This window comes from Bubalus bubalis, chromosome 16 (assembly GCF_019923935.1).
Source record: "Bubalus bubalis isolate 160015118507 breed Murrah chromosome 16, NDDB_SH_1, whole genome shotgun sequence".
In the NCBI taxonomy this organism is placed as follows: Eukaryota; Metazoa; Chordata; class Mammalia; order Artiodactyla; family Bovidae; genus Bubalus; species Bubalus bubalis.
The window spans coordinates 21,293,188-21,309,418 of NC_059172.1; the positions used below are offsets into that span (position 1 = coordinate 21,293,188).

Sequence of the window (16,231 nt, forward strand, 5' to 3'; positions counted from 1 at the left end):
AAAAAAGCAAATAACAAAAATAAAATTTGTGGGATATAGCTAAGCAGGGCTTAGACAGGAGTTCATAACATTAAGTGCTTAGAGCAGAAAAGAATGGAGAAGGAAATGGCAACCCACTCTAGTACTCTTGCCTGGAAAATCCCATGGACAGAGGAGCCTGGTAGGCTGTCGTCTATGGGGTCACACAGAGTTGGACACGACTCAAGCGACTTAGCGGTAGCAGCAGCAGCAGAAAAAAATAGAGGGGACATCCCTGGCGGTCCAGTGGTTAAGACTTCACCTTCCAATACAACAGGTGTGGGTCTGACACCTAGTTGGGGAGCTGAGATCCCACATGCCTCAGGGCCAAAAACCCAAAACATAAAACAGAAGCAATTTTGTAACAGATTCTAAAGACTTTAAAAATGATCCTCATCAAAAAAATCTTTTTTAAAAAAGAAGAGAAGTCTCAAACCAACAATTTAGGCTTCTGCCATATGAAAATAGACAAAAATAGAGCATAATAAACTAAAATCAAACTGAAAAAGGAATTAATGAAAATAGCAGACATCAATAAAACTGTCAACAAAGGAGAAAAATCAATGAAACTAAATGCTTTTTCTGCCATCATTTTCTCCATAGACAACCCTATGGAATCTAATTTTTAAAGAATCTATTGGTTTGTTTTTTTTTTTTTTGGCTGCACTCCAGGATCTTGGCTACTCGACCAGAGGGTGAACCTGTGCTCTCTGCCTCCCTGCAGGGGAAGCCGGAGTCTTAACTACTGGTTCAGTTCAGTTCAGTCGCTCAGTCGTGAACTACTCTTTGCGACCCCATGAACCGCAGCACGCCAGGCTTCCCTGTCCATCACCAACTCCCGGAGTCCACCATGTCCATTGAGTCGGTGATGCCATCCAACCATCTGGACTGCCCAGGAATTCCCATTTAAAAAAATATTTAAATCAGTTGTGCAAATTTAACATCAACATATAAAGTTTAACTGAATTTTTATAATCTGCTGCTGCTAAATCACGTCAGTTGTGTCGACTCTGTGTGACTCCACAGACAGCAGCCCCCAGGCTCCTCCGTCCATGGGATTCTCCAGGCAAGAGTACTGGAGTGGGTGCCAGTGCCTTCTCCAAATTAATTATGAGGCAATTGATTAAGGGTTTCCCGGTAACTCAGATGGTAAAGAAACCACCTGCAATGCGAGTTCAATCCCTGCATTGGGATGATCCTCTGTAGAAGGAAATGGCAACCCACTCCAGTATTCTTGCCTGGAGAATCCCCATGGACAGAGGACCCTGGTAGGCTACAGTTCATGGGACTGAAAGATTAAGCACACAGTGGTATGGCAATTAAGACAGTGTCACACTTATCAAAGTACCCTTTGGCTCAGCTGGTAAAGAATCCGTCTGCAATACGGGAGACCTGGGTTCAATCCCTGGCTTGGGAAGACCCCCTGGAGAAGGGAAAGGCTACCCATTCCAGTATTCTGACCTGGAGAACTCCATGGACTGTATAGTCCATGGGGGTCACAAAGAGTTGGACATGACTGAGGGACCCAAAACCTACATAATTTAAAAAACAAGACAAACATGGTCAGCTGATTTTTGACAAAGATGTGAAAAGCAATCAATGGAGAAAGGATTGTCTTTTCAACAAATGTGTTGGAAAAGCTGGACGTCCATGTGCAAAACTTCAACCCATACCTCACATCTTATACCACCATCCCCCAAATTAAAAGGGATCCTAGGGGAGCCTGGTGGGCTGCCGTCTATGGGGTCGCACAGAGTCGGACACGACTGAAGCGACTTAGCAGCAGCAGCAGCAGCAGACCTAAATACAAAATGCAAAACTTTAAAATTCCTAGAAGAAATCAAGAGAAAATTTTTATGACTATGGGTTAGGCAAAGATTTCTTAGGATACAAAAAGCACAAAGCATAAAAGGAAAAACGGATAAGTCAGAACTTGTTGAAATTTAAAACTTTTACCCTTTAGAAAGATTTAAGACCTGTGGGAATTTAGAGGATATGAGCACTAATTCTGCCAGGAGTTAACTTTCACAAAGTGATTTTGAAGAGGGTCTTCAAGGAGAACAAAAAGTATCTACTGGACTAAAAAACTGAGGAGGACCCAGGGAGAGAAAAACCTGTTCAAAAGGAGCTTGATTCTGAAAGGCGCTCACAGGTCCAAGGAACAATGAGAAACTCAGCTGACACAGAAGAGGGGAAGTGGCAAGAGTGAGCAAAGAGTGAAACGTGGAAAGGGAGAACTTTTACACATTATTTTAATTTTTTTCCATGGAGCACCAAGAAGTATTTCAAAAGCAGAGAATTAATAATTGATTTAAGAATTCCATGGGCAGAGGAGCCTGGTGGGCTACAGTCCATGGAGTCGCAAAGAATTGGACATGACTGAGCAACTAAAAAAGCAAGAGAGTTCCAGAAAAACATCTATTTCTGCTTTATTGACTATGCCAAAGCCTTTGACCGTGTGGATCACAATAAACTGTGGGAAATTCTGAAAGAGATGGGAATACCAGACCACCTGATCTGCCTCTTGAGAAATCTGTATGCAGGTCAGGAAGCAACAGTTAGAACTGGACATGGAACAACAGACTGGTTCCAAATAGGAAAAGGAGTACGTCAAGGCTGTATATTGTCACCCTGCTTATTTAACTTCTATGCAGAGTACATCATGAGAAACGCTGGACTGGAAGAAACACAAGCTGGAATCAAGATTGCCGGGAGAAATATCAATAACCTCAGATATGCAGATGATGACCCTTATGGGAGAAAGTGAAGAGGAACTAAAAAGCCACTTGATGAAAGTGAAAGTGGAGAGGGAAAAAGTTGGCTTAAAGCTCAACGTTCAGAAAACAAAGATCATGGCATCCGGTCCCATCACTTCATGGGAAATAGATGGGGAAACAATGGAAACAGTGTCAGACTTTATTTTTCTGGGCTCCAAAATCACTGCAGATGGTGATTGCAGCCATGAAATTAAAAGACGTTTACTCCTTGGAAGGAAAGTTATGACCAACCTAGATAGCATATTCAAAAGCAGAGACATTACTTTGCCAACAAAGGTCCGTCTAGGCAAGGCTATGGTTTTTCCTGTGGTCATGTACGGATGTGATAGTTGGACTGTGAAGAAAGCTGAGTGCCGAAGAATTGATGCTTTTGAACTGTGGTGTTGGAGAAGACTCTTGAGAGTCCCTTGGACTGCAAGGAGATCCAACCAGTCCATTCTGAAGGAGATCGGCCCTGGGATTTCTTTGGAGGGAATGATGCTGAAGCTGAAACTCCAGTACTTTGGCCACCTCATGCGAAGAGCTGACTCATTGGAAAAGACTCTGATGCTGGGAGGGATTGAGGGCAAGAGGAGAAGGGGACGACAGAGGATGAGATGGCTGGATGGCATCACTGACTCAATGGACTTGAGTCTGAGTGAACTCAGGAGTTGGTGATGGACAGGGAGGCCTGGTGTGCTGCGATTCATGGGGTCGCAAAGAGTTGGACACGACTGAGCGACTGGACTGAACTGACTCTTCTTTTTTATAAAGATAAATGTGATCACAATATGGAAGATGGACAGGTGCAGAGACTGATGGGAAGGATTCTAATGAGAAATCTGTTGCAATAGGCCCAAGCAAGAGATGATGAGTCCTCACAGAAGAGGAGGCAATGCGTAAAGGGAGAACTTCAAAGATCTATTAATAAGGATCAGGTTGATGGTGGTGGTTTTAACTAAAAATGAGATAATAAGAGTCGTCTAGAAAAAACTAGTTCTAGATTCATGTTTTATAACAGAGATTATAAAAGATTTGCTCTAAGAACATAAGAGGGAACATAACATAATTGCAAAGTATTCTGAATTGAGGGAGAAGAATGTAAAACCTTACTGTGATTAGCTACATCTGTTATTTTCTGACTTTAACAATAATTTTCCAGTATGCTAATTTCCCTGTATAACAAAATGAGAATTCTTCAGAAATGTTTTAGCAGACTTAAAACTTTTGCTGACAAATATATTAGCAGACATTTATGTTAATAGATTATTTGGGATACCGGCTGTTTCATATCACTTTATTAGTTAAAAAGATGGTCAAATCTGTAGAGAAGCTGAAAAGTACATCACAAAACAAGGTTTAACTCTCTATTCATACACAAGCAGTAGGCAGGAATACAGATGTTAGAACCAGATAAACCTGAGTATGATTTAAACCTGAATATGGATTCCAACTCTGTCATTTACTAATTGTATGGGCCCGGACAATTCATTTAGTCTGTTATATCATCTGTATATTGAAGATAACAAAGCACATCTCACGATATTGCTAATAGTTCCTAGCACAGAGGTGGTAGCTATTTGACTGTTATTTCTTCCTTAGCATGTTCTTTAAAACAATAACTTTTATACTGCTTAACAATTGTTTACATAAGACAATGCTTCTCAAAACAGTTCCTTAAAATGCTCCCTTAGCTACAGAGAAAAGTGAAACATACACCTAAGGATCTGGGCATATAGTATGAAACCAGTGCAAAATTTTTAAAGTTTTGACTTAATTATATTAATCTGCATGCTGCACACAAAATAACCAATTTAGTAGCTAAATGTTAATTTTTTAGGTAAAATTAGCATACAAAGAAAATATGCCAGTTTATATATAACATGGCCCACAATATAATGTCCCATATCCATGAGCCACTTCAAGATGTCTCAGACTAGAAAAATCTGGATAGTGCACTATGTAAACTATGTTGCATGTGACAAAAAGCTGAATAAAACCCAGAACTACCCAGTCTAAAACTCAGAACTTTCCTAGAGGCAGGGAACATTTAAAAAAATAAGTCTAAGATATCTGCCTAAGCATTGTCTTGAGAAATTGTAGACTTGCTTCAAGCTAAGAAAGCATAAAACTTGTTCCAGAGCCAGAAAAAAAACCCAGAAAGCCATAATTATGAACTTCAAATTTAAAACTTTACCTGTTTTCTTCTTTTTATCAGAAGTAGCGTCTGAAGTATTTAAGGTGGTAGAGCTGCTTTTGTAAAGATCATGACTGCATACTCCAGGCTCATCTTCATCAGAAGAAAGCGAAGATAAATGTTCCAAGTTTTTAAGCTCGTTGTCCAGTTTTTCTGATGGACTGTGAGCCGCAGCCTCAGACACTAAAGGTGCGGGGGTCGCAGCTGCAGTCTTTGGAAGTGGTGGGGGACAAAATGCACGAACGGTCTGTGTTCCTGGTCGCCTAGTCCTGTTAGGCATTCTCACAGCAAGAGTGGAAAACTGCTGTTTGGGCCCAGATTTCAGAAAATCTAAGAAAGAGGCAATAAATCCAGTTTTGACTTCTGGTTGTTTTTCCTCTACTTCTTTGATCTTCTGTCTCATTTTTTCTTGATGCTGATAACCATCATGGCAGCTTTCCGAGGAAGGGGGAGTATACGGCAAATATATATCTGTTCCCCTTGGATTCTGGCGTTTGCCTTGGGCAGGTCTTTTCAGCTGTTTCTGATGACTGTTGTCTTCCTCTTTAGGGTGCCCTTTTCCTTTAGTTTTCTTCTTCTGGAGGTTAAAATGCATTAAATCTTGGTTTTCCTCTTCAATCTTGACACTGACTGTCTCCCCAGGCGGGGCCATGGCCAACACCGCAAGCGTATTCCTAGAGGAGCTCGCCGACACAGCACTGTCATCGCCGCCTAAGGCGAACTCGCTCTCCGATGTAGCACTCTCTCCACTTATGCTCCTACTACTGGAAACGAATTCTTGATTTCTGTTATTATTTAATGTACTATCAACAGCAACTTCACTGTCTTCTTCAGGTTCATGACTGGTTGCAGACTGTTTCTTGAATGGACCAGAACTTTGCTCCTGCACTTCATGACCTGGTCCGACCACTGGTGAAGTTACTTTAGAAGCTTTATTTTGACCAGGTACTTCAACATGTTGTTGATCAAGAGTCATCTTTGACTGAAGAGTAGGTACTGGTGAAAGGTTTACAGTAACTTGATTTCCATTTAAGGAAATATCATTTATATTTGGTGGCTTTCCTACTGTAGCTGCTATGGAGTTAAAATCTGATGTCACATGCCCAACATCCAATGACTGCTGAAAATGAGATTTAGAATCACCATCGTCAACAGCAGGAATGGTTTCATTTGAAGTTGACTTGGAGAAATCAGAAGGTGTGACCCCACAAGCTGCTGCTGTAGCTGCTAAGATATCATCTACGTTTGATAAAATATTTCTCTCATCACTGAGGAGCATTGCCTCTGGGAAACATACTGATCCAAGAGAAACAAAATGATTCTTTGAATCATGTTGAGTTGTTTCACTAAAATGGCCCTTTGTTGTCAGATGTTGCTGTAATGGTTTTGAAGAGTCAGAAAGGTCCATTTTCATAATTTCAGAATTTTGAGGATGGAGTTGCTGCTGAGAATGTTCGCCATTGCTCCGAATAATATGACCATCCATTTGAAGGAAAGGATGCACTAATTGTTGAGGACTTTGAACACGCTGTACTTGTAAAGATGTCTTTATTTGTCCTAAACTTGCCTGCAGTATTGACTGCTGAAGAATTTGTAGATCACAGGCAGAATCTAAAAGGACATGTGTATTAGGAAGAGATGCCTGATGGCCGTGCCCTAAAGCATTGTTTGGAATTTGAATCTGAGATGAGGCATTAATTATTTGATCATGCTGCTCCTGGACCTTGGCTTCATGTACCTTCTGTATAAGAGAATGCTGCTGGTTTAGGTCTTTAGTATTCAACCGTATTTGGGGAGTTTGCATTAAATTAGTTGTCTTCTTAATATCAAGGGTTGCAGAACTATTGACTTGGCCAATTTGTTGGTTAAGTTGTGACATTGAACCAACTATGTTTTCTTCTTTTTTAGACCCTTGTAGAGCAATACCAACCACCTGATCTTCAAGACAGGAATTACTTCTGATTATGCTCTGAGAATATCGGTCATCTGCCTTTGATACCTTATAAGCTGACTCTGGAACGTTCATTTCCCCATCAGAGATCCTTGAGGTTGATGACTCAAGAGATACTTGTGGCTGTAATACCTGTAAGTCTTGCATTGGAAAATCATCCTCTTGTTTTGAAGGTGTATAAACATTTGAGTCAAGTTTTCTTTCAGCGTAAGACTTTGGATCAGGGGAAGGTAGGTTATTCTGTAAGGTCTGACAGTGAGTTGAGGTCGCAAAAGATGATGACTGGACAGCAGGCAAAAACTTTTGGGACTGGGGAGATGATGACCCTTGGGTCTGAGCATTTTGGGAAGAATGCATAGAAATAAAATTCTGAGTTGGACTAGCATCTGGCACATTCTGAGCCCGAGAGGCAGAAGAATAAGAAAGAGAAGGGGCTGTTAATGTGAGGGACTGACCTGAAGCATAGCTTTCTGAAGGACTAACAACTGACAAAACTTGTGACTGAGATGAAAAACTAACCTGTGTCTGGCTAACTGGTGATAAACCCTGAGAATGACCAGATGAGTAACTCTGAGACTGGCTATCTGAAGATGGATCTCTTGTTGGAGCAGGGTAATTCTCATTTGTAACCGAAGATAACACCTCTTGCTGATTAGAAGAATAATTAAGTGTTGAATTTTCAGAGGTTATAGTCTGAGACGAGCCAGAGAAAGTCAATGTTTTATACAAGGATGGCAACTTCTCAACTTTGCTGGACCTATAAACCTGTGAATGAACAATAGATGGCACATTATGTGGCTGTACTAAACCATAATTTTGAGACTGACTAACTGATAAAAGGCTTGGTAGCTGCGCTGTAGAATAAATTTGTGCTTGGCCTGATATTACAGAACTCTGGTTATGTAAAGGTTTGGAATAGCTTAGTGTTTGCACAGGAGGAATTATACTTGGAGGTTTGGGGGACTTGGTTGATGCTAGTGGTTGTTTTGTAGAACAGCTTTTTACTTTTGCAGTAGGAGGATACCCTGACGATGGAATTGCAGATGAATAGGACTGAGCAAGTTCCACTGAGACCTGGGAGGGCTTCTGTTGCAATCCTCCACTGCTCACCTGAGTAGACTCTCCAATTGGGCTACAGGATAAAGATGACTGCCTGCTTGTTTCCTGAAAATTAACCCCACTTGCATTTGATAGATAACTGTGTAAGGAATGCTGTGAACCAGTCAGTTGTGTCTGAATAGACTGGGTACCTGAAGGCCGCTGATGGTGTTTAATAACACTACATTCTCGGAGAAGAGCTCTTTCAATGGAAGCAGTAGGACTAGTAAAGAGAGTTGAACCGTAGGCTTGAGGAGTTTGCTGGGCTCCACCAAGTGCTGAAGGCAACAAACTAAACTGAGGTTGTAAAAGATGGGGTGCAGACTCTTGAGCTGAGCGGTACGTTGAAGACTGAGGTGGTATGCTGTTACTTATCGCAGAACTGCCCAGGCGCTCAAATGTCAAAGCAGTTGGAACAGTTCCCTGGGAAGTCTTGATTTGAAGCAAAGGATCATGAGAACTTAAAATTCCATTTGATGTAGTGTTAAAAGTTGAATCCTGAAGCACCAAAGGTGAGGTGGTAGCAAAGTTTCTATTGCTGAAGGTGGTAGGATGCTGATAAGCAGGGACGGCAGGGGATGGAAGTGTTCCAGTGGTTGGCAAAGGTCCAGTAACAAACAGCTCAGTTGGTGCTGAGGAATGCATACCTGTGAAAAGAAAACAAATACACTTATGCAGCTATAGCACAAACACTTCTACCTGTTCTCATAATTCAGACTTATAAAACTTACATAACCTTTAATCCATCAAAATCTCTTTAAAACTGCAAAGTCTGACAAATTAGTTCTGCATAGAAATTCTAAAAAATACATTTCAAAATAGCTAGTTTTTATAAGGCAAAAACAAAACTACAAAGGTATCAGCAATCCATTTCTATTATTGTTATATAAACATGAGATTATACATATAGTCAGATAAATCATTTGAAACTTACGAAAATACTAAATATATATATCATCTTTAGTGATTACTTTACCCTGACATTCCCATGCAAAACACCAATGAACAAACTAAAATGTTCATAACATTAAAACTGAAACCAAATTCCCTACATTTAATGTAATAAATATATCTAAAACTAATAGTGAGGTTAACACTGCAAAGTTTCTTTCATCAAAATACATGTATTTTTTAAAAATCCTTGCATTTCAAGTTTTGATTTCCTATGAACAACTTCCAATAACAATAGATGCACGCTTATCACAAAAAGCTGATCAGAAATTAATGAAGTACTGTCAAGAAGAGATCGTTAACATTTCAGGATAGCAGTTTAGCCACTTACAGCCAAAGTAAAACCATGTATACCTTTTATGATCCAAAAGTTCCTATAGAAATTTAGATCTATGGAAATTTACCCTATGGAAATAAGTGGACACAAAGATTCAAACAAGATACTCAGTACAGTTATTGTGAATAACAGGTAGAAACAACCTATATGTCCATCAACAGGAGACTGGTAAAATAATTATGGCATATCCTAATAATACTGCTGCTATAACACTGCTTAGGTGAAAATACAAAAAAAGTTTTGATGTACAAAGATATCAATAAAGAGTAAACACTATTAACTCTTCTCTAAAAAGCAGGACTATGTTAGGAACTAACACTTTTCATTTTATATACCTTTTAACTGTTTCTTTTTTTCCTTAATTTACTTATTTTTGACTGTGCTGGGTCTTCGCTGCTGTGTGGGCTTTTCTCTAGTTGCGGGGAGCAAGGGCTACCCTCTAGTTGCCGTGCGTGGGCTTCTCACTGTGGTGGCTCCTCTCGTTGCGGAGCACAGGCTCTAGGGCACATGGGCTTCAGCAGTTGTGGCTCCCAGGCTCTAAAGCACAGGCTCAACAGTCGTGGCTCTCGGGCTTATTTGCTCTGCGGCATGTGGGATCTTCCCAGATCAGGGATCAAACCCATGTCTCCTGCATTGGCAGGCAGATTCTTTACCACCAAGCCACCAGGGAAGCCCTAATTGTTTCCATTTCTTAAATTTTTATGTTGGAGCAAAACTGATTAACAATGTTGTGTTAGTTTCAGGAGTATAGCAAAGTGATTCAGTTATACATGTACCTATTCATTCTCAAATTCTTTTCCCATTTAGGTTATTTCAGAATATTGAGCAGCATTCCCTGTACTGTATGGTAGGTCCTTCCTGGTTATCTATTTTAAATATAGCAGTGTATACATGCCAATCCCAAATTCCCAATTTATCCCTCCCCCACCCCCACCCCCACGCCTTTCCCCTGTAATGGTAAGTTCAATCTCTAAGCCTATTTACGTATTTTTTTAGTGAGCTTCCATTAAAATTTTTTTTTCCCCATTTTGAAAAAATAGAGGGGAAAAGGTTCTCTGGCCCTTTTCAAAAATATTCTTCTTTCACTTCTTTCCATTAAATGTCAAAAAAGTGGGAATTCCCTGGTGGTCCAACAGTTTGGACTCGATCTTTCATTGCTGGGGCCCAGGTTTAACTGGTCGAGGAACTACGATCCCAGAAGACGGGCAGCAATCAAGAGTATTACAACTACAAGGACAGAAAACATCTAGTTACTCTTGAAACAATAAATAATGCTTAGAATTAACTAAATATATGTAATGTAAAATTATTCCAGGAAGCAATAAATAAAGCTATTGTATTTTTTAATTTTTTTAAAAAATATTGTTTTATGCCATACTAACACATTGTTTCTTTAGAAGCAGAAGTTTCTCAGACATACGGAAAAGACAGCTGTATTAATAGAATCTACATCAGAATAATAAAATATTTCCAATAGCTATTACTTAAAACTACAGTTTTTAAGATGAAACCTTAAAAAAAAAAACTAATCTGTCATCCTGCAAAAAATAAAAATATACACAAACAATTTCAAGGGGTAACAGAAAAATGAAATAAGAAAAATAAAATAGAAAAGCACATAATATAATAACATCAATTTGTGCTAGCTTTTATTAAAGAATGACTTATTCCATTCACTTAAGGTAACTTTCCTAACTAATGATGAAATCAGTTCTAAGGTTGCTTTTTACTCTACCACCTATCCAGTCTGAAGGCACTAAAACAGAACTTAATCTTTCACCAACTTCCCCAAAAAAGATAAACATGTAAAGTGATAGGCGTGTTAATTAACCAGATGGAGGAATTCTTTCACAATGCAAACATGTACCAAATTACCACAATGTACACTCTAAATATCTTACAAGTTTATATGTCAATTATACCTCTATAAAGGTAAAATGGGGGATAAGGAAAAGAAATTTAATCTTTTCTTCTCTCAAGTAAATAAGTGACTACTTAAATTGCCAGGTAAAAACTTTATATCTAGGATTTACCTTTTAACAATTACCTACCTTCTTCAACTTGTTAGTTGTCAACAGAGTGCTAAAACTGAATTTCTGCTAGTAACAGTTTCTTAAATTTTATCCACTTTAAAATAGTGAAAAATTCCAGGTTTTAAAGTTCACTGGAAAATCAATAATTAACACCACTCTCAGCCACACTACCATCATGACAAGACTATAAAAATTGAATTTTTAGCAGGATTTCTATAGGACTTAAAAATTCTGAAAACAAAGAATCACCTGTCTGCCAGGATGGGGCCCTGAATTGTGGTAAAAGAGTAGTTCCTGAAGAAGCAGCCTGAGCAGTTCGGGATTCAACAGCAGAGAGAAAATTCATCACTGAAGATTCTTTTGTGTTAGTGCTGGCATTGTTCACACTAGTATCAAATATTCCAGAAAGACCTACATTTGAAGATAAAATGTATCCCAAAGTAAAAATATATATTAACATAAAAGGATATTCCTGATGCTATTTTTAAAAGGAATCTCTGAAATTTGAGGCCCAAAGTACTACAACCCTAAACTGCTTCATTTTGAATGGCAAACAAGTATAAATTTGCTTAAGCATAGTTATAATTTAAAATCTATAGAGATGCAGGAAAAAAAGATTTCCCTACTAATTAACTATATAACTATTTCCTATTAGTAAAAGACAAAGCTTTTAATCTCATTTTCATTCTAACATTTCCCATGGAACCATTCTGTGCTGTACACTTTCATAACCCAACATGTGAAAGTTGATTTTCCTTCTTATTCACTAAATGCACCCCGATTCAGGGTATATTTCACAGCAGAATTTTTACCAGTTGGCTGAGGTGTGGCAGCATATCCAGGAAGCTGATGAGAGGCTGCAAAAGTCTGTCTCTGAAGGAGGTCTGTTTCAGAGTTTGAGGGATGTCCTTCTTCATAGCTTAAACTAGAGGATAAAAAAAATAAATGACAAAAAACACACGGCTCAAACCAGATGATCAAAAGAATTCTAGGAAGGCAATTATCAAAAGAAGCATACATCTTTCACTAAATTCCTGACCTATATATCAAGAGATCAAACATGGTCTCATAACACTGTCAAAATGCAGGGGAAATTATTGAAGACATACTAGGAAGAAAAAATGATCCATTGTATTTTTCTTAATTTAACTTTATCTCCAACAAAGTCCTTTTAGGGGAAGAGATAATAACATGGCACAGTGGGAAAAGCAACAAATATCCTGGAAAATAGGACAACTACTATTGGCTTACCATATGATTTCAGTAAGTGACTCTATTACTGTCAGACTCATTTCTTCACCTGTATGAATAAGGGACCCAGACAAGATCATCTCTCAAGTCCCTCTAACATTCTCTGGAATATCAGATAGTTCAAATGAATTGGTAATTAACACTATCTCCCAGTAACTCTCCTCGAAAATTTCAAGCTTATACATTTTGAGAGTAATTCAGAACAAGGTATTTTTCTCCCCTTGATTTTTATTTTGAATATTTTAAACCCACAGAAAAACCAAAATAGAACAAGGAATAATCTATATACCTGTCACTTAAGATTCGAAGACTGCTAACATTTTGTTATACTTGTTTTATCTTTATAAATAACACATATGCTTTTCTTTTAATCTACCTGAAAATAGCTTGCAGATGTCATGAAATTGTATTCTTAAATAATTCAGTGGTATCTCCTAGGAATAGGACATTCAGCTACATAACCAAATACCATTACCAGACTTGAAGAAAACTTAATGCTGTCACTATTGCATGTGATTAACACAGAGGTCGGATTCCAATTTCCCTCAGTTATCAAAATGTTTACAATTTTAAAGCTGTTTGTAGGATGCAATCAAAATTCAATATTATATTTGTTTATGTCTCTACATTTAGAATAGTGTCTCCACTCTGCCCCTAATTCCAGATCCCTTTTGCCTTGACTTCATGACATGGATTTTTTTTATTTTGAGGAATCCAAGTCAGTTGAATGTACTTGAAATGTACTTGTACTATCCCAAATACCAGATTTGTCTGATTGCTTCTTCATGAGAAGTACATAAAGATGCTTTGTAATTATCGTTGCATCTCATGAGGACACACATACTCTCAGTTTGTCTCATTACTGGCAATGTTAAATTTGAAGTGGTTAAGGTGCTGTCAGACCTCTGAATGTAGTTATTTCTTCTCTTCAGAATTAATATACAATTGGCAGGTGTTAACTTTTAAGCCAGTGTCAATACCTTGTCCCAACAGCTAATGGTTTCAGACACCAACTGTTCATGATCTTTAATTATTACACTGGAGATTAGAACAGTAGTGCTCTAATTACAGTACTTTCAATATTTAAAAGTTAGCATTCTTCTATAAAAACGAGCATTTCCCCCTTCTCTCTCTCTTATCTACATGATAAGAGTTCACTTTGTCCCCTCAATCTTGTTTCCTTTTCACATGTCCTCCATGGTGCTCTGACACATTCTTACCTTCCAGCACAAGATGTTTCAGGTTCATCTTGTTTTTTTATATTCTGTACCAGACATGAAGTCAACCATTTCTAGAAGAAGTCTTTTAGTGGGCAATGACATTCTGAAACCAAGATCTGTGTGTCAAGTATATTCAATGCCTGAGGTGTCATTGCTTTTAGGCCCCTTAAGTGGACAAAGCTAAGAAATATATGTCTTTTTAAAATGATGAGTGCAGAATGACAACTTTCACTCAAATCCAATATAGCATTCCTCATCTTCCTACATTTCACACATATTTTCCTTTTCCTACAGTCAGAATCCCAGTTTACACTCACAGATTTACTCATTAGCTTTATCCAAAAATACTTTAACACAGCCTTTACCAAAAACAAAACCATCAAGCAAAAGTATTTGTTCACAATATATTTTTGTCTAAAAATTATGTCCCATTAAGTATATACAGTTAGAATATTGATCCAAAAGTTAAGTAAATTACTTGTATGGCTATGTTATTAATTAGATATATAGGAGTTAGATTTTGCTTTAGTTTGAAGATTCAATTTTAGGATTATTTAAAATCTATTTTAAACTTTAAAATCAACTTATTAAGGTACAATATAATTTACATACAATAAAGTGCACCTATTTTAAGTGTACAATTCAGTATGTACACATTTGTTGATAAACGTATACACCAGTATAACCATAATCCCAACCAACTTGTAGAACATTCCCATCACAACAGAAGGCTTCTCATGTCCCTTTGCAGTCAATCCATTTTTCATCTCTCTCCTGGCCCCAGATAACTACTGAGAAGCCTAATGTTACTAAAATTTAGGCTTGCTTGTCCCAAATCATAGTCTATACTCTTTTGTACAGGGCTTTTAAAGCTTTCAGCATAATGTTTGAGATTCACTCATGTTGTTGCATACATAAGTAGTTCATTCCTTTTGCTTAAATTATCTGAAGATACCACAATTATGTTTATCCGTTCACTTACAGATGAACATGTGGATTGCTTCTAGTTACATGCTACTATGAATAAATCTGCTATGAACATGTGTATGCGAGTCTTTTGAGGGCATGTTTTCCTTCAAGTTAAATACCTAGAAATGGAATTACTGGGTCGTTAGGTAGGTACGTGTACCATTTTACATTAGCATCAGTTATTAATCAACATTACATTTTTGCTTTACATCCTTGTCACGTGATCTTTTCAGTCTTCTGAATTTTAGCCTTTCTAGGTAGGTAAAGTGGTATCTCACTGTGTTTTAATTTGCATTTTCATAATAACTAATGATGAGGAGCATCTTCTCATGTGACTATTCTTTTAGCTTCTCTGGTGAAGTCTGTCCAAATTTTTGGCTGTTTAAAAAAACTGCGTTGTTAGCGATCTTGGGTTTTAAGATGTTTTTAAAATATAGTCTGGATCCATATTGTTAGATATATGTATTGTGAATGTTTTCTTCCAGGCTAAAGTTCTAACCAACTGATTTTACTGTGGTAAGAGCACTTCACATGAGAGCCGCCCACTTAAAGCGCACAATGCGGTATTGTTAACAACGTGCACCATGTTGTACAGAAGATCTGTTCATGAACGATGAACTTACTCATCTTGCATAACTAAATCTTTGTATCTGTTGAACAAATAGATACTCCTGTCCTCCTCTGACAGGCTCTCATTCCTAATCTGTACAGCCGGGTCGTCCATGAGCCCTGGGCAGATTCCATATGCTATTTGGGCAAGCTGTCTGGCAATGTCCCGGATGACTTCCTCTTGACTCTCAGAATTTCCCAGCAAGGCGCAAAGCACTGGAAAGGAAAAAGCTGACATTCTGTAGGCAAAGAGCGTGCCCACTTCCAGCAAGTCATTGTTTTTTCTTGTGGAGTATGACTCCCTGATATAGATGTACCAAAGGTTGCTGGTGGTTTTAAATTCACTCATCAGTTCCTGGACCTTTGAGTTCTTTTCTGCTTTGGCAATTATGAATGAAGTTGCTAAAAATATGTACCTAAGTTCTAGTCTGGATGTAAGTTTTCATTTCATTTCATTTCACCACTGGAGGGGAATGGCTGAGTTGCTTGGAAACTTGGTTAACCTTAGAGAAACTGCTTTCTCAAGTGGCTACACCTTTCTGCATTCCCATCAGTGATGTATGTTTGGTAGTTACTCTGCATCCTCGGCAGCACTAAGTATTGTAAGTTCTTTGTTTTCCTTTCCTTTAAAAAATTTTTACTATTCTAATTGGTGTGCAGTGGTACCTCACTGTGATTTCAATTTGTATTTCCTTAATAACTAACAATGTTGAGCATCAGAAACCTTCTTCGGTAGACTATCTACTCAACTTATTTTTCTCAAACTTTTTTTGGTTGTTTTCTTATTAATAAGTTTTAGGAGTTGCCTATATATTCTGGAACCAAATCCTTGGTCAGAAAC

The 16,231-nt window shown here is 38.1% G+C and overlaps 1 protein-coding gene across 6 annotated transcripts in view; it reads right to left on the minus strand.

Moving 5' to 3' along the window:
* The window catches only part of QSER1 (glutamine and serine rich 1), an 82,849-nt gene that overhangs the window by 39,589 nt on the left and 27,029 nt on the right, over positions 1-16,231 (minus strand). For 4 of the 6 annotated variants that reach the window (XM_025266262.3, XM_025266261.3, XM_025266266.3 and 1 more), the window contains 3 exons: positions 12,154-12,266; positions 11,591-11,752; positions 4,972-8,667 (listed from right to left, as the gene is read on the minus strand). In XM_025266262.3, coding sequence (XP_025122047.2) covers positions 4,972-8,667; positions 11,591-11,752; positions 12,154-12,266 — 3,971 coding nt within the window. The remainder of the gene's footprint in view (positions 1-4,971; positions 8,668-11,590; positions 11,753-12,153; positions 12,267-16,231) is intronic. The other 2 variants (XM_025266264.3, XM_045162921.1) reach the window with 1 other exon arrangement.